Genomic DNA, 18,817 nt, shown 5'->3' on the forward strand with positions numbered 1-18,817 from the left:
AATCCCCCAATAAAACAGTCCCAAAATCAGTGGATCTGAAATATCCCGGCTAAGCACTATTATATTTCATCAAAACGTTGAATATGAAAATAAACGACGCCTACGTGGCAACGCCATTGGAGGTAGAGCGCCTGCCACTCCAGACTCTCAGTTTATCCCAGCGATCGCGCGAAAAGCGGCGTCGAATTGACAGGTAAAAATCTCCAAAAAAGCGCTTTTTCATCCCAAAAGTGAATTATTTCCCTTATAACGTAATGTGATTGAAGTGGCGCGCGCACGTCGCTTCTTGTTCAATGTAACATTTGTGAATCACGTTATCGGCTTCTGATTGGCAGAGTACTTGTGATTGATTGGCAGGACACCGGACTGCTATTGGCTGCTACGCTTCTGACATTAGCAAATCCAGTAACAATTAACATTCAAATATATTTGTACCTAATCGGTTTGTCTGGAGTTCTAACTGGATGGTGCTTATTAAATCTTGCATAATCCAATAAATGTAATAAAAAACCCTTCCCTGGCCTTAAATTTATTTACTATACATAAGACTAGAAGTAAATTCGACCGAGCCTGGGAGCCAATTCACAAATTCTCCCTTGGTTCTAAACTCTTGAAATTCGATTTGGACAATTCTGTATTTGAATGATTCCAAAAATAAGAAGAATTTTACACCATATTAAGAAATCTTCATACTTTTGAAGTCATTTTCAAAGCGGAATTGCTCAATTGACATCTTCAGAATAAACCTCCTGGGATTCAATTCTGAAAATTTTAATTTAAAAAAAGGAATTCCCGTCAAATATGCATAAAAACTCACAAAATTGCATACTACAAACATCCATGTGCGTTACTGTGACATCTCTCGAAAATTATGTTCCTACTCCCATTTGAATCTACAAATTGGGTCCCTGAGGGTCAATTTGCTAAATCTGACTGGGATCAGTTTTATTGTACTGATGTCCAATAATATGAAATTAATGCAGTTTTGACGTGATTTGAATACATGCACATTTGCCTTATATGTACTGAAATTTCAAAAATTTGGTTTCTGAATCTCTATTTTCGAAATGCCATTCGAGCTCGTTCGAGCCGTGTTCAAATAATGTCAAAATTTCGCATTTTGTAGACTCTTATGAATGAATTTCTTCTCAATTTTAACGTCATTTAAATATAGAGTTGTCTTATTCGAATTTCAAGAATTTAGTGTCTAAAGATCTATTCTCGAAACACCATTCAATCAAATCTGACTTTGACTGACATCAACATGACGCACTTTCAAGAAATGTTCTTATTACTTTTGTAGTAATTTGAATAGGAAATTGTTTTCTTCGAATTTAAAAAATCAGGGCCTAGCCTCTTTGTGATATTCGAGTAATGATTTTAATTCTAGGGGGTCTACAGGTTCTTTAGGGGATCCTCTAAGCGAGTCAAATTACATCAAAATCTTTACGTTTTGTACGTTTCATTCATATCCATTACTTTCGTGTGGAGCTTTAAAAATATATCCATCTAAAATAATTCTCTTTTAGAATTTAGGTAGTAGAAGCTCTTTTTGAAATTTTAGTTTGGAAACCGAGAGTTATCACGTTCTTGTCTGTATCTTACCAGATTCATGCCATTTCTAAGCTTAATTAGGTAAACACCTACAAAAATGATTAATTATATAAATTTTTATTGGAGTCAGGTGCAAAGTGGAAAATTGCCCTTAAATTCAAATAGGCGTGTTCTTTTGCTGCAAAAATGATACCTTCATGTGGACACTAATTCTACTATTATCGCGTTTAAAACCAAAAGACAGAATTGAAAAAATCAAAGTCGGTGCCAAATGGTAGTAAAATCAACTACAGGGATTAGACAATTTATCAGACACCAACGCGAATAAGACATATGTATAACAAACCTTGAAAAAATGTAGGAATAAAATCTATAAGAAATGAAGTTTACAAATTTCAAATCAAACTATTCTTCTGTTCGCTTTTAAAATGTAAACTCTAACACCCAATTTTGAATCCTGAAAGTAGGCTATAGACCGCCACGTGCGTAACGAAGAGGAAATGCTGCAATAAAACGGCATTAAGAAATTTCATTGTGAAACTGCGGCAAATGTTTATGAAAAATGGAAAACTAGGTAGGTCCACACTATATCTATTTTAATGTCATAATAAAGTAGGTGGTCGTCGGAGACATTTGGTATTTTTAGAAACCATTTACGTGCGTACATTCTATAGGCACTCAGGTGTCCCAATTATATTCGAAGAATTCTTAGGTGGTAAACACGGGCCAAGATTTCAATGGCATAATTTGTCAACAGGTTAATTTCCCTGGAATGCAGTGACTGAATTCCAGAAACATTACCTTTTTTGCACAGCAGCTACACACAAATTACACAGACTTCGTTCAAAATTCAAAACATTTGAATTTTGATTTCACGGTACAATTTTTTTTATAACTACTACTCGCCAACGGGCATTTATAATGAGCAGCCATAATCATTTCTAACTTTAATTACTACAAAATTGTCATTAAAATGTGCATAATATCCAAAACTGATTGGACGCCCACACTATTTTGCAGGAAAGCTAATTTTAAATGCATGGGTCCAGGTATATTTATTTCAAGCTGGCATTGTCTCAAATTTGAAATCTCCAGATTCAAAACAATGAACTAAATATTTCAAGATTAAACGTCCTTTAAGCAGAATTACTCATTTAGATGTTTGGAAAAAGGTTGACTTTAAAGTGATTAATTGTATGACAAGCTGGAGCTATTGACAAAATTACACTGCAAGATTAGAATCACATTGGTTTGATATTTTTAATTGCAAAAAATTCTCAGAAAAATATGATCAAGGTTAGACAAGTCATTAATTTGTAGGACGTTTGTCGCATGATTGTGGAAACAGATGTTTGAGACGCAATAACACCATAATTCAATTTAGCTACAAAACGTAGCAGCCAAATAACTTTGGACGAAATATTCGACATTAAGTAGGTAACAGAATCTACAAATCTCACTAATGCAAAAATCATAACTCCATAGAATCGATTACTTCATAGAATCAAGACCAAATTTCACAATTTTCCATGATAACTTACCGACTCTGACCGACATCTATGCTCATTCTCGGTCATTGCGATTTGGAGTGCACGAATGGGTTTTAATTTTCCTGCACTGGCAGTTTCGCTTCTTCTTGTTAGTTCTGCTCCTTAAATTTGCTAACAAACATTTTTTTAGGTAGTTAAAAAACGAAACTATCCCCGACATGACGAACCAGCCCCGACTGGTGAACAAACAGTTCAATTCGCCCATCGGTCTGTACTCTGAGCAAAATATCAGGGAAGTACTGAACAGGGAGCAAAAGATTCTGGCTAATGGGGCTGTAGGGTAAGTTAAACTTCAAATTCTTCGCCATTTAAGAACCATAAATTTTGGCCCTAATATGACGAAAATGGCCATATTTCCTTGGATTTTGAGTTTTTGAAAAACACGTGCTAAACGATTTTATGTACCGTTGTGTAGACCTACTTAAGACCGCTAAATCGATGAATTAGAAAATTTACCTGGAAGATAAGTTCCATGGAAACCACGAAACTAGTCAGTACTCTGTCTTTATTTCAACGGAAACTAAGACAAGAATAAGAAGGCATGGATAGTATCCATGAGAATGTTATTCCCTTGATAAATTTGCTAAGACTTTAAGAGCCAATGGATCAAAGTCCTGGTAACTTTACTAACCAGGAAATTATCTATATGATTTCCGTAGAAACAATGAAATCGAAGCAGGACATTGGTTACTTTCTTCGCTTCTATGGCAATTATCTTCTTTGCCCATTTCACTTCCTTTGTCCGGGTTATATTTTTTACGCACAATTGTATCGAAACTGTTTCTTTACATTTTAGTTTCCATGGTGGAAACAATGAATTTTTGTGACTAGCGGATGTTGTTTTATTTCTACGGCCCGTCGCTCATGGCAGCGGGCCGTAAAGGTACAATAACACCCATAATTCTTGGCAACGGGCCGTTAAATATTAAAGTAAAATATGTTAAAGCAATCCGTGCGTAAAACTGAAATATCGTTGAAGCATAAAAAAAGAAGGCGAAAAGTCAGAAAAAATCGTCTCCGCAAGTATGAGCTGAAAGGAAAATAAAATTTAGGAAAACCCTACTGATGTACCAACATGCATAGGCAACCTGAAAATATCCAACCAAATGTGTGTTTTCAAGTTCAAAATCTAATTAAAAAATATTATTTGAAGCTTGAAAAAGAGAGGCCGCAAAGTTAAAAAATTGGAGGTAAATTTGATCTTTTTCAGGACCTAAACAGCAGCAAAGAACTGCAGTTTTCACATCTAATGTTAATCTTGAAGCAGCGCAAGGAAAGAATTTTACAACTTATATTTTCTGCGTTAAAAAAGTGTAATTTTTAAAAATAATTGAAAAGGAATTGTAGAACATACTTTGTATTATTCTATATAAAATTAAAGTTGAACAGAGAAAGAAACGGTGATTTGAATAGAGGGAAGAAAATAAGGTGAAATATTGAACTTCCAAACTTAAAAAGCAACGCGAATTAAGACATTTTTAATTTTGAAAATTCTTCATTTCCGGGTTGAAAAAGAGATATTTTTGAGGCTTCGATTTTCGAGTTCTAATAAATGTTGTTGAAAATGACATGCTGAAAAATAAAAAAGTAGACTGAAAACCTCAAAACAGTAGATTAAAATTTGAGTTAAAGATAAACTTTTTCCAAAATTGAAGAAGCTCGAGGGTAATCACTTGTTTTCGATCACAGCTGAAAGTGGGGTCGTTGTTGGCGAATTTGAGTTCCCTGAAGCCTAAGACTCCATCAGCTCGTGTCTAAACTAAGCTTTACCTGGCAAATTGAATGTCATTATTAATAAATTATTCTTCAACCCTTGAAATGTTCACTACAACATTGTAACGGGGTCATTATTTATTGTCCGTCATACCATATATTCACGAGTGAGTCACCGAGGAAAAATGTCAACCAGCAGCGACTCGAGACGAAAATTAATTACCAGTGGCAACGCGTAATTTACCTGGAACAGATTATGTTTACCTTAATTGAAAAACAATGACTTTTACGTTTTTCCATGCTCCACACTACGAAAACAATGCTTTTCTAATATCAAGCATATGTATATAGTGGAATGTTTATTTTTGCGTCTATGCAGAACTAGATGCCTAATTATTAACCGGCTAGACTTTTCTACAGTTCTAAGTGCTGCAAAGCCTTTCGAAATTTAAGACCTTGTTTATTATTCCCCAAAAACCATTTCGTAAGTTTTTGATTAAAATTTCAACAAGTCCGACAATCTCAAGAAGAGGTATAAACAAATATATACAGGGTTGGCATAAAACAATATAAAATTTTCGAAATGAGACTTTTGCTCACCTGGTCACTCAGTATGCACTTAATTTCTATGCATCCCTAGATGGACAAGTAAGGGTGGCCCCATCTGAAAGCCCGGTCCTGTAGGCATATTTCTGAAATTCGAAATTAGATCTGGAACTATTTTTGAGCCATTCGCGTATTTTTAGACCGAGATGTAAACGAACATTTGGTCAGGAGAGGCTTGAATTACAAAAAAAAATTGATTTGAGTGTTGTGGTGTAATATTTCTGGCAGTGAGAAATTTGGGTTACTGCACCGACTTCTTCTTGAGACCAACCGAAATTGTTAAAGCTGAGGAATATTCGCCTTCAGCTTTATGTTCAATTTAGGGTTCAAAATTGGATTTTTCACAACTAATAATCGCAATTCTACAAAAGTTTGGTTGAAAACCATTGGGCCCCTCTGTGGTCCCCTCCTAAAAGCCGTAGTCACAAACTGCAATTTCTCCCCTTTGTTTTTGATCTTGAACCCTTGTCACCACAATAATCATTATTTCGAGCCAAATGATTCATCGTGTATACTTCAAAAATAACTCACTCGATGAAAATCTGCTTACTTTTCTGGATCATGTGATCAGTCTACTTGGGATATTTGTAGAAGTTCCGAACCGACTTTAATGACCGTTCGACAACGAAAGATATAGTGTTAAGTTTGTACGAAGTTCGAAAAGCGTGTATCTGTTTATTTAACTTACTAATTAAACCTCCTATTTCGTCTGTGATATTGATTGTATCTCGAAACCAACATGGGGCCCGCAGTTGAAAGGTACTTCTTACGCAGTTATTTTTTGATCTGATGTGAGATGATTGAGTGCTTTTCCGGATTTCAGGATTGATTTCCACAGCTCACAAGCCGGGAAACCGACCAACCTGCAGAATTCCGCAGTGCTGCGCATGCTAGAGGAAGAGGAGCATAGACGTGGTGTCACTCCTGGTGAGTAACTTCATTAGCTCTTTCCCCCTCACTACCCTCCCAAAAAATCCCTCAACCAATTGCGTATTAGGCTTAAACCAGGAAGTTATGAGTTAAGTGTGCGATGGTGACATAGGTAACGAGGTTTACTATCCGAGACCCCTCCGAGACGTGTCCTGGCCACCCCCAGAACACGAGCAACAAATCCAACGATCCTCTTTTAAAGATGTCGTCACTCCAGGTAAAAACCATGAGCGTGCGCATCTGCATCACCTTCCACCACCATGTTCTCTCAATTATCCTTCATCTGAGCCTCTAATTGAAAGTGTTCGTTACATGTAAACCCAGTCAGTCGACGCAGCTACATTTTCTGTGTTAACCTAGTTCATTGATTAGGAGTGATATTTTTGTGCATTGTGTCCTCGTTATTGGATATTGCATAAAAAAGGTATAATTTTGTCAATGCATTAGCATTTTTTTGCATTTGCCATCAGTCATTTTCTGTTTAGTAACAATTACGCCAAGCAGATAATTTTGCAACGAAATGCGCTCATCATCGAAAATAAACGAAATATCCACCTATTTCCTGTTTTTCCTACAATGTGCAATAATTGCACCGTGTTGGTCCAGATACTACGAAAGTGACAAATAAGCGTGGTAATGAGTGAATAATCTGGCATGAAGGGGGATATTTGTTTCTCCCATATGAATCAGATTTTTTTGACACCCAGCCAGAAGTTTCGTCAGTTTGTTAGTCAGACCGCCCATTTTGCAGGATATTTAAATACGATCGCATTTTTGAGGCTTTGCTCGTTAACTTACGTTTTTTGTGAGGATAAAACTCGGATGAGGGCAATCCAATTTGGCGGAGATTGTGAGTTACTTCAAGGGATCATCTAGAGGTGTCGGCACCTGGAAATAAACAAATACTCAATAAGATTGAGAAATGAAAACCGTCTTTACAGAGCTGCACATGGTGTATGAAACCTTAAACCCTCACGCAAATAAGAGATTCTATCCTGCCAAGGCCGGAATGAAGTTGTTTTTGAAACTTGGAATTTGAATTTGGGACCTCAAATTCTGGAAACCTGGAAAATTGAAACTTCTTGCATTCAAAGAGTTGACTGTAGCGTTAAGTATCAAATTACTGGATGCCAACTTTAACTGCCAGTTAATTTTCATGGAAACGGTGAAATACTACATGTGTAGTGGAAACTTTAATTGGGACGGCTTGACGTTAAAGTTAACTGGAATTGATCAATGAGCCTTAACAGATATGCGATTAAAGGAGGGAAATTCTGGTGATGCGGTAACTGCCGGCATTATCTTATATTAGGAAGTTCTGATAAACAACAGTCATTAGCAGAATCGTTGCCAAGATAAAAGGTTAAATTTTTATTAAAAACATTAGAAATTTACTAATTTCTGCGAGACCGATTAAGATATTTTAATAAAGTTTTGTAGATGGAAATAGTTATGGAATACGCATATTTTGCAACAAAAAATACTGACATGTGTCGTTTGATAACTTTCAAGAAAAAATGGTACGCCAATGGTTTTTCGAAGGGGAAAAATTATTTAATTACTTGTTCAATTTTGATGAAAAAGACTCTTGATATTTATTCGGACGATGAACTATTTATGAGTAAAAAATTAAAACCACTGAAGTGAGATAATCCGTGGAATAATCAGTCATTATATTGCCAATGTGCTCCCATGTAAGAAAAAAACGAGGCCTAACTTGTAACAACTGGAACATATAATCCTTTTTTTTTATTTTGAGAAAACCCCCTTATGTTTCAACAAAACTTGAACACCCTGTAAATTTCTCCGTAATGATGCTACAAGGACGTTGGTTTTCAGAGCTTTTTATCAATAACGCCTTCCAATCATTAAGTTCATCAAACTATTTTCGAACTTTATAAGTATGCGAGCTTTTCGTTACCGAGATACGGGGTGTTAAAATTTTAAACTGAATTTAGATTTTACCTCACAGCGCCTACATATTTGTTTAAAATTCGAGATCATCGAGACAAAGAAATAAAACATACAGACGAAAAAATGAAAAAGAAATAATTGATGGAGACAGGAGTTTAAACTGCAAGAAAGTGATATCTATGCAATACCGGGAAGTACAGGTCTAGCTTCGAAAGTGCATAAATTTGCAGAAAGACATTTAAATTGAGGATTTTGTGTATTGAGGAGTCTGTTACTAAGATTAAACGCAAAACAGGTTCCTAAATTTTCATCCCATAAGGAAATATTCGTTCGATTATTTCTTCCACTGAAATTCACTTATTTTTTAGGCTCCAAGAGAGTCGCTTGGCCTCCACCACAAGAAGGCATCTTAGACCCGGCTGACGTGACCCAACAGAGTGCTGCAGAAACCCAGGTAATCAACCCATTTAATTGATAATTCAGCGATTTGTCCTAACTTTGTTTCACATATAAAATTAGTTTTGGCACTTCGCGCAGGATTAATTATGACTAACATATTTTTAGCACAAACCGAAATACCTTTGGAAATTCAATATAACGATACGCTGTTATTAGTTTGGGGTCGAAAGCACTAAAAATATCCCAAAACAGCAGGAATAATCAAATAAATTCTGTTTATACTATAGGGAGGAGCACCCCAATATTACACCCGATCCCCAGGTTTGCAGTACCAGAGCAATTCCGCTCCCCAACAGGGCGCCCCCTACCAGCAACCTGCTTCGCAACAATCCTATCGCCCCCTGAAACCTTTAGACGTTAGTTCCGTAAGCGCGGGATCGCCCCTGACCTCCCCCGCCCTTAATCAGAGTCCCCAAGGTTTCCGACCGGCAACCCCTGGTAAAGGGTGGGCTCCAGTGCAGTCACCTTTAGGGGCTGGGGCGCAGAAGTATTTCGGAGCAACCCCCGCTCAGTCATATTCTAGCCAACCACCCTATCAACAGGCAAGTCAGCCTTGGCAGCAACAAGGGTATCAGACTCCTGGACAGTATCAACAACCCGGAACTAACCAGCCTTATCAACAACCGGGTCAAGGGTATCAGACGCCCGGACAATACCAACAGTCAGGTTATCAGGTGCCTGGTCATCAGTACCAACCCGGTGGTCAACAGTACCAACCAGGTGGTCAGCAATATCAACCTCAGCAGCCAAGCCAACAGCAATTTAACCAATCACAGCAACAGTCCCCTTATCAATCCCAACCGGTAGCCCAAGCAAATCAGTACCAATCAAGCCCATCCCAAAACCAGTTTTCTTCTCAACCTAAACCGACGGTTGCTCAAACACAGGTACGGGATCTGTTTGATTTTGATTTTTGATGATGAATTTCGAAATTTTCAACAGCTTTTTTTTCATTTAACCGATATTATTACTCCCACCATTTCAGCGATAGCAACAGTAAACGCAATTAAAAAAGACACCCTGTATAATATGTTGCCTTCCAGAAGAGTATTTTTACCATTTACTAGCATTTCTTTTTGTAAACTATCAATAATAAGATTTAGGTTAGTTAAAAAAATAATATCCACATTTTAGGTAGCAGCTTCCAGACCACAGTCAGCCAAACCTGTAGAACCACCCCCATCTACCATCACTCTGAGGCAGACGGCCCCAGTGAGTCAAGCTCCAGCACCTGTTTTTTCAGCACAACCAGCCACGGCGTCCCTTAAAGGTTTGTATAAGGTCATACCTTATAACCACCCAAAACGACTTACTTCACACTACATGACTAATAGCCAAAATCACTTTGAGCATTTTAATCATAAGAATCAATACCACACTGAATCCTCTTGATTAATACAGATATCGCGAGTATAATGAACCCGTCTTTCATGGATGTGAACTCACATTTGATACAACTTTTGGCCTTATTTACAAACTATGTTCGGCGTTGAATCTTCTGACACGACTTAACCCACCTGTACCTAAACTCGCACATAATTCTAAACTAGCATAAAATTTTGATTTATGTTAGGTAGGTTATCACCATCAGGTCACCCAGTTAACCTCCCATAGTTCTTACAGGCATCTCCATATATGTTCAGAAAATCAAAATTTTATGTGCATTATATTTAATCCCTGCATACTAAACAGTCACCGTAGGAGGCAAGCACCTTCGGGGTGACCTGAAATGGCCCCCAGACAACGTCAGACAAAGAATGGCCGATGAAGAGAGGCATCTCGTGGAACTGTCCAAAGGGCCTGCCTGCAGGTAAGATTTAATGCTGCGTGACTGTGGGGCAGAGTAAATATTGTGAATTTCAGGCCTCTTAAGAAGGACAAGGACTACACTCCCTTCTTCGATGCGCATGCCTTGAACCACGCTTACCCCGGATACAAAATCCCCCCTGGAACCCAGTTCTACAGGCCGGAGTATTAAAAAATGTGATATTTATTAGAAGCGTTTTTATTTGTTGTGTTTTGATGAATAGAAATGCCATTTTTAGGAACTAGAAATGAGATTACTGTTCGGAAGATGCCACATGTTTTTGTAAATACTTTTGTGTTTAATAACTGAAAGCTGCAAAAAATCTTACAGCTAAAACGGTAAAAAACCATCTCTACCTACGGGCAGAAATTTTGGAAAATCATTTCTAAATAACAAATTTATATTGTCAGGGTTGCAACCCCAAGATTTCCGCCCTTGGTCTAAAATTGTCAAGTGAAAGCTTTACTACTTTTCATAGATCCTAAGCCCTCATACTATGTCGTTCAATATTGAGTTCTGCAGAATGTAGGTAGGTACTTGTATGTAGTAAACATTGTCTACTTATAAATAATAGTGTTCTGGCGCTGAACTAACACTCAATACGATTTTTAAGTTTGTAATGATGTATATTATAGCTAGATTACGAGTTTCGCCGCTTTTCGACAAATCAACGTATCGATACGAGCTTTTGCTTCATTTCGCCAAGTTCTCATTGAAATGGATTAAATTTCAAATTTATATAATTTTAAAATTAACAATGTACTATGTACGATACGAAATAAAGAAAAAAAGTTCCTGTTGCCTGTGATTGTCTAATGACCCAAAATGGTCTTAGTTTCTCAGCGTCCCTATTTTAGAAGACCTCTTCGTCCCATTCCCTGTCAGAATTACATTAATCCTTTCCTCAATGGATACTTCTCATTTAGAATTTTCCGTAGGTACTTTTTCTTCAATTTTTCTTTCTTCATTATCAGAATTAATATATACTATCTCTTTTTGACCTTCGTACAAATGTTTTTTCTGCTCCGCTTGCATAGTCCCGCAAATTGTACTCAAACCCTCAATTCAACAGAGATACGTGAATCGCGCACCTCTTTTTCCAATATCTCTGGCGTAATAATTATTATTCACTAGAGCACGCTAGTTTCCCCCAATATCGATTATTTCGGAGCAGTCTAGTTCCATGTTACAAACAAGAATGACACATTATTTTGTACCAGATCGTGATGGTTAGAAAAGCTTTATAAAGCGTTCTAATTACCGTCCTATCTCCCATTTTTATGTCCACCTTCAAGGTAAGTCGAGAAGATTAAACCACAGGCGAAATAATATCAGTTTCCACGGTGTTTGTATCGTCAACACCTCATAAATATTTTGATTATCCACAAACATAAAGGTTTCTTCACAAAATCAATAGCGGGGCTTGATACACATACATAGATCTTTTAGGATGCAGCTGCAAAAAGAAAATCGACAACGACCAAAGCCAAAACTTCAATATCGAAAACGAGCACACGTAAAACGAAGGAAGAAGACTCTATAGAACGAGAAAAGAAATTAAACGAGGGAGATCAGAAGGAGCTTAAAAAGAAAAAAGTTTTAGGCAAAAATGCTCCTTCAAGACAATCTGCCTTGGAAAAGAGCAAAGAAAATGCCTCTGCGGCATCCAAAAAGATTCAAGCTAAGTCTGAAACCCCGTCTAGCAATCGAGTACAAAAAACTCAATATTTTCCAAGCAAAAATTTATATTCTAATGCCCTCAAATCCATGGAAAAAACTGGCAAAAATTTTAGTGTATCAGACAAAAAAAAATCTCCATCGTTAGTGAAAAAACCCACTTCTACTGTTAGCCTAAAAACCACCAATAATAGAAAACCTAAAGAAGGTCCTATTTCGAGCAAAAGCAGCATAAAATCAATTACAAAAACTAGAGACTCGTCCCCAGAAACCACCAGCTCGTCTTTGGGGAGACCTAGAACTGCCACCTTAAGAAAAGGCAGCATCGTCAACGCCAACATAGTAGGACCAGATGCAGGAACTCCACAAAGTCTGTCTATGAATGAATCTGTAAACAATCCTGAAGAAACTTATGAGGAAGACTTCGAGTCCTATGAGTCAGACTTCGAAGCTGCAACCTCTAGCAGCGACGAAACGAATTCGGGCTTGCTCATTTCCGGTGCTAGCGGCTCTATGAGCACTAGCAGCGAAAATATTGAAGGCCAACCAGGAATAACCAGTATCGCCAAGCGACTTTCTTCAGCTGAAAGCGATGAAAGAAAACTGGATTCTGGAACATTCGAGCTTACAGATTTCAAGCATCGCCAAATCCTCAAGTACATTGAAGACACAGTTAAAAAGGAAGACCCAATCATGGAACTCCAGCAAGAAAAATGCGCTCACCACTCATTATCCGATGAAGGCTTTGAGGATCAAAAGTCATTGCAATTTATCAATTTTGCAGATGCCAAAAAGAAATGCGAAAAAAGGAGGGCCAGTGCCGCTAGAAAGAAGAGAGGCGAAGAACTGCTCAGTATGATTAAGCTAGATGCTATGAATTTCACAATTTTCGACTCGCCTTCAGTGCCTTATGAAGATTATATAATAAATTATGGACGGGGCTGTGCTGTGCAGGCCTCCGTGCAAACTGGAGAGGACAACATTAGCGAAGAAGTGCAGACGGAGAATGTTGAAGTGAGAGAAATGTGGACCCAAATGCCTGCAAGGTTTTCTAATTTTAATCTAAATGTGAAAGGGTTTTGGAATCAGTATAAATACGAACTTAAAGGCGTAGGTGAAAGCAAAAGTGTTGAAGACTTGCAATTGGACACCAATGAAGGTCACCTGGAAAGCTTTCTCAAACATTCTGCAAATTTAGTCATGGAAATTTTGTCTGAGGAGCGGTTTAAACAGCTTGAGACCTTTCATCAAAATAAAACTGAGCTGCCATTCAGCAGAGGTTACCTTGAGCTCAATACTTCTGGTGGCTTGCTCAAGGACACAACACTTCAAACCATGTCGGTACATCCACGAAACATAGGCAAAATCCTGACAGTCCACTCGAACAACAACATAAACTTCGACCCTGTAAAATCATTGGTGTGCATTTGGAACTTGAGCAACTTAGATACACCTTCGAAAACTTTGGTTTCTTTCGGAGAGGTGTCTTGTGCCACGTTTTGCTTGGATGGGGATAACAGCATTATAGCGGGTCAAAATGACGGGTTGGTATAATTAGATAAATTTTAATGGGACTAATTAGTGTTTTATAGAGCCCTAGCGGTTTGGAATACTGAGAAAAAGCACGGGGCACATGACATAATTAACAGAACTCCCTCGTTCATAACCCCGATAGGGACGAGCCATTTGTGGAGAGTTATGACGGTATGCCAGAAAGGGAGCGATAGAGAGGTGGAAGAGATATTGCCACGTAATGAGGTAAATAGGTATAAGTAGTAAACGGCATATTTTCCCGTAATATTTGATTTTTTTCTTTTCATTGAATATTCCCTACCTATGAGAACTGTCCACTTGAGAAATACAATTATTGAAAAATTACAGAGGTAATTGTGCAGCAGGTACCGATAATTGCCTCAATAATACAAAAACTTTATTTATACTGAGCCTTATTTTAACTTCTTTGAGATTCAGAGGTTATGGATTTGTTTGATATCACCTCATATTGAAGTGAGAAAGTATTCCCCGTGAAAAAGTCGAAAAATTTTAATAACTTAGGAACAGTAACATTCAGTACGATATTAAACTTTTAATCCAGAAATATGCCACCTAAAAATTTTGTGTCAGTTCATAATACGAGGCAATTGTCATGGATCCAAATACGTGAAAAATGGACTTATGTTCCCTAATTTACAGGTGCTCTCTATGGACGATTCCGGCAAGATAATAATATGGACTTTGTATTCAAGAACAAAGGATGTGGTCCTCCTTAACAGTCAAATTATCAATTTAACGCAAGTGTACCCCCATTTATCTGAATTTGTTTGTACTGATTGTTTGGTAGTAGACCACCATATTTATGTTTCCACAAGCAATGGATTTATTTTGCACTGTTTAGATAGTGGGAAACCTGGAAGCACCAAGATGTTTCACTCAGGTTTGTCTCCCATTTTAATAATTTTCCTAACATTTCACAATTTTTTTTCTCCTCCAGAATCCAAGAGTGAGGCTATCTGCTTAGAAAACTGCCCCTTCTCTTCATCCCACTTTCTGGCAGGGTACGCAAATGGGGACATAATACTGTTCTCTAAAACAACTGATCAACCGCTCCTGGTTTTGCAAAACAAAGACCAAATAGACATTTCGAAAGTGCAGATAATTCATTGGTCTAAAACAAAACCGTTCCTTTTTTATGCCAAAGATTCCACGGACACAATACACGTATGGGACCTGAGCAAAAGCGACATGTGCTCGCAATACTCGGTGCATTTCCCTGAGAAAATCAGCTGTTTGAAACTGTCACCGGCACTAAATGTGGAAGATAAACATGGGGAAATATCTTATATGGTGAGATTCACTTAGATAATTGGTCGAGTAGGATAAAAATATTTCTTCTTTCTAGTTGATTGGGACTGCAAGTGGAAAAATTTCTTTGCATTTGCTCCACAAAGAACACGGAAGAGAATCTATCGAGAAATACGAAGAGGACGTTAAGGTGTTTTTGAGTTATGTTAGTCGATTGTAAATTGAAGTTTACGTTAAATTTAAAATAAAGTAATCATTAAAATTTGGGTATATTTATTTAAATATGTAGGGGGAATTCGACCAAAGGTAAAATTAATCAGAATCCAAAAAAATCCTTTCCCTGAAGGTTTAATATTTTTTTTTTTTAATTTTTAGTTTTTTTATATTTAACTGCAATACGAGTAACATCAACTATATCAAGTCAACCTATTGGAATGACCACATGACTTATAGAAAAAATTGTCATGTTTCCGCGACTGAGCAGAAAAATTTTTAGTGATTCATCTATTTTACATATTCAGAATCCATACAATTTCATTGTTATTTTCTATAACTTTTTCATAGGTTTTGAAGATGGTGACATTTTGGATGGCAGTTATTTGTCATAGAGACGTTAACAAGGATTTTCACGCGAATTCTTACTAAAGGGTAAATGCTTACCTTCTAAATATCGAAAAACATATCCAATGAACTTGAAATTCCTCAAATTCTGATAATCGGCATACTAATCAAGTGTTCCGGCTGCATCAAAACGGCGAATGGTGGATAGACATTTTCGTGTGATGTACATACCTAGGCGAAAGGGACTAAGTTTTAGATATTTTTATACGCAGAATCGAATTAGACCCATTGAAATTCTAAAGCAAAATATTAGAAATTTATTAATCAAAATTAAAATTATCTTAATATTAAATGTTATTGGAAAACAGTTGCTGAAAATGTGTAGAAACCATGGAAAAAAGGTTCAAAGACTAAAAGGAAAAACAATACCTTTACAAAAGTTAAAATAATTTAACATTAGCTGTCGTGACCGGTCTGCAAATGATGCCGCCTCAAGGAACTTTTGTCTGTGAACGTTTTGTCACACTCTTGACATTTGAACGTCTTCCCCGTATGCGTGAGCAGATGTCTACTCAAACCAGAAGCGTGGCAAAATACTTTCGGACACAAAGTGCAATAGTGCAGTTGAATGTCGTTGGGGGCGTTGGCGTGCGTGCGCATATGAAGTCTTAGTAATTCTTTTTGATTGAAACCTACAAAAAAAAAACAGTTTAAAAAATCCCACCTGAGTCAAAATTAATGTCGTCATATAAAAACAATATAAAAAAACATTTTCCAGACCTTTCGGACAGTGTGGACATGTGTAAGGTCGTTGTCCCGTGTGCGTCATTAAATGCCGGTACAAAATTTCCTTCTGAGCGAAACTCTTCGAGCATACTTCGCACTGAAACGGTCGTTCACCTGTATGGATACGTTCATGTCGAACTAAAGCTGATCTTGTAGGAAACCATTTTTCGCAAATTCCACATGTGAAACCTGTAGCATGTCAGAAAATGTTCGATATATAGACCCAATTCGTTAAATGTTTGTTAACTCACCTCTCTGTTGCATATGCACTGAAGAATGTCTCCTAAGTTGAATTCTCCGTGCAAAAGCTTTCGGACATTCTGGACACTGGAATACCTTCAATTCGCCATCTTCATTAAATTCCGCTTGGTCTGAATGTAAAAATGACCATTTCATGTATTTACGATTTAACACAATTTTAAACAAAAAACATTGCCTTACCTTCAGGAATCCTGGCACAATCCTCCTTCTGTTGCGTTTCACGCTCTTCTGTCAAAATCTCCATTACAATAACATGACCGTCCTCCGTCGTAACTTCCACTTGAGTGCTTTTCCCCTCCAAAGGATTTAATTTCAACTGCAACTGCCCGCCAACGTTAATTCCTTTTGAAAGTAATATATAAGGCTTTTCAAAGAACTCTCTCTTTAACCATTAGTTTACCTGGCTGGCTGGCTAAGGTCGCCTTGACTGCATCCGCAATAGCGCCCATGTTCGCGTGTTCAGCACTAGTTTCATCGTTTTCCTCTATAATGAATATACCATCTCCGGTTTCTCCTTCCTCAGGTTCAGACTTTACTTCATCTATTGACTTTAATGTACAAGCTTCCCTATTTTCTACATCCGTTTCCAGTGACAGTGTAATGTTGTTCGGAGAATTTTCAATTTCTTCTTTGGCAGCTTCAACATAAGTCACTTTCGTGACACCTAATGCAATATTATAATTATCGGTCCTTCAGTGATAGCCAAAGATGAGCTTTTAGTACTTACCTACAAGATCCTCTTCAGTGCTGGGTTCAATACTTCTACTCTCAATTTCCACATGACTTTCACTCTGAGAAAATGTAGTATCTTCATCTAATGACTCCCCAGGTGGCACATGAGATGAGACTGCCATTTCATTTTCAACAAACACATCGCCCAATTTGTTTAACTCTTTCAAATGCGATCTGAGCTTCATGTCGGATTGTTCGCATTTTTTTCGAAAATTGTACGACTTCTCCAGCTGAAATTTGCATGGATTGCAAATCTTCTCTGGGAGACCATCACCTTCAAATACCTATAAATGCAGGTTAAATTTAATGAGTTGCCTCAAAATTGAAGTAGAAAATTTTAACACAATAAACTTCCTCAGAAAGTGGGGTAAAAGGTTTGTAAGGATATGGCTACAAACACTTCATTGATGATATATACAGTGTTAAAATTTAATTTCTTTTTGTTTTGATGGCTATACAGGGTGTCCAAATCAAAGAGGCACTGCATGAGAGTAAAGAAACTAAATAGAGGAGAGGACACTGTCACCTCGGCCAAGATCCATATTGATATCGGCCCCAGTAAGAGCTTAACGGAAAGTTGAGATTGTAAGTATAGAATCTAGCAAGGAACCAAGCAAGAACAACCTGTTTATACCACAAAACATTGATATTTTGTAGATTCCTTGCAGTTTTACAACTCTCTTTTACTGCATCCTCTCCTGTGTCTTAGTGATATCCTACTTCACTTATTATAACTTTCTGAAAATTGCCTAGAGGCTCCCAGAGTCAGACAGCCCCAGAGACAGCTACCTTTATAGAGCATCTTTGCTAAATCAATTTTTATTATTACTCACTTCAAGAGCGACACAAGCCATAATTCGCAAGGTTAAAGGTACAGGATCCTCGTTACTGAATATCGATATCATCTCGTCCTCCGTTTCCATACAAAGCCTACAGACCTCCTCAAATTCCACGATTTCCTCAACCTCAAAGGAATCTTCCATTTTTTTCCGGCTGTAGGTTTTCATTGAATCGTATTTATTTGTTGATAACTCAGAAACCTATTAGTGAAGGTGATTTTAAATCGTGTTTTTAGATAAATGAGAATTGTAAACTGTATTACCTTAACAATATTTTTCGAGGTGACACAAGTCCGTGCAGAAATCAACCTGAGCTTAGACTCAAAACACAAAATGGCCGCCACGAATGATGGAATCTACAAAACAATTAAGAATGTACAGGAATCGCTCATACCGGCCCTGCGCAGCACAACGAAACTGGGACTGGAAGGAAATTGTTTTAGAGATAAGAAATCGATCAATACTCTTTAAATTTTATGACACTATTCAATTTCTCCCGTAATTTTCAATTTTCTTAGTAAACATTCCAGGAGGTCTCGAAATAATTCAAATGTGAAATTGCCAGACGCATTAAATAACAATACATCCCACTCCAGTAGACAGATTTCCCTTCGGTATTCATTTTA

General features: G+C 37.3%; 3 protein-coding genes across 9 annotated transcripts; 2 read left to right on the forward strand and 1 right to left on the reverse strand.

Moving 5' to 3' along the window:
• Nucleotides 1-76: 76 nt before the first annotated feature.
• On the forward strand, nucleotides 77-11,334 carry LOC136417490 (uncharacterized). Of its 7 annotated transcripts, none has more exons than XM_066403197.1 (9): nucleotides 98-193; nucleotides 3,235-3,384; nucleotides 6,247-6,350; nucleotides 6,466-6,570; nucleotides 8,636-8,721; nucleotides 8,954-9,613; nucleotides 9,861-9,996; nucleotides 10,419-10,536; nucleotides 10,590-11,334. In XM_066403197.1, exons 2-9 carry the CDS (start codon nucleotides 3,263-3,265, stop codon nucleotides 10,702-10,704), a joined length of 1,446 nt encoding a protein of 481 aa, XP_066259294.1. In that variant the 5' UTR covers nucleotides 98-193; nucleotides 3,235-3,262; the 3' UTR covers nucleotides 10,705-11,334. The 7 variants fall into 7 exon arrangements, with proteins under 7 accessions (XP_066259296.1, XP_066259299.1, XP_066259294.1 ...); XM_066403198.1 differs by having other exon boundaries at nucleotides 10,428-10,536; XM_066403199.1 differs by lacking the exon at nucleotides 3,235-3,384 and having other exon boundaries at nucleotides 77-193.
• Nucleotides 11,335-11,615: 281 nt separating this feature from the next.
• Nucleotides 11,616-15,274, forward strand: LOC136417474 (cytoplasmic dynein 2 intermediate chain 1). Its single transcript, XM_066403176.1, has 6 exons — nucleotides 11,616-11,828; nucleotides 11,983-13,754; nucleotides 13,803-13,968; nucleotides 14,404-14,644; nucleotides 14,702-15,054; nucleotides 15,110-15,274. The coding sequence occupies exons 1-6, from the start codon at nucleotides 11,814-11,816 to the stop codon at nucleotides 15,230-15,232; spliced, it is 2,670 nt and encodes an 889-aa protein (XP_066259273.1). The 5' UTR covers nucleotides 11,616-11,813; the 3' UTR covers nucleotides 15,233-15,274.
• A 535-nt stretch (nucleotides 15,275-15,809) lies between these two features.
• On the reverse strand, nucleotides 15,810-18,565 carry LOC136417493 (zinc finger protein pita-like). The gene is made up of 8 exons (XM_066403204.1): nucleotides 18,455-18,565; nucleotides 18,186-18,392; nucleotides 17,348-17,636; nucleotides 17,021-17,284; nucleotides 16,801-16,962; nucleotides 16,611-16,730; nucleotides 16,354-16,548; nucleotides 15,810-16,265 (listed from the first exon to the last, which is right to left on the reverse strand). The coding sequence occupies exons 2-8, from the start codon at nucleotides 18,357-18,359 to the stop codon at nucleotides 16,030-16,032; spliced, it is 1,440 nt and encodes a 479-aa protein (XP_066259301.1). The 5' UTR covers nucleotides 18,360-18,392; nucleotides 18,455-18,565; the 3' UTR covers nucleotides 15,810-16,029.
• Nucleotides 18,566-18,817: the final 252 nt, after the last annotated feature.

The sequence above is a fragment of the Euwallacea similis genome, chromosome 28 (genome assembly GCF_039881205.1).
Source record: "Euwallacea similis isolate ESF13 chromosome 28, ESF131.1, whole genome shotgun sequence".
NCBI classification, from domain to species: domain Eukaryota; kingdom Metazoa; phylum Arthropoda; class Insecta; order Coleoptera; family Curculionidae; genus Euwallacea; species Euwallacea similis.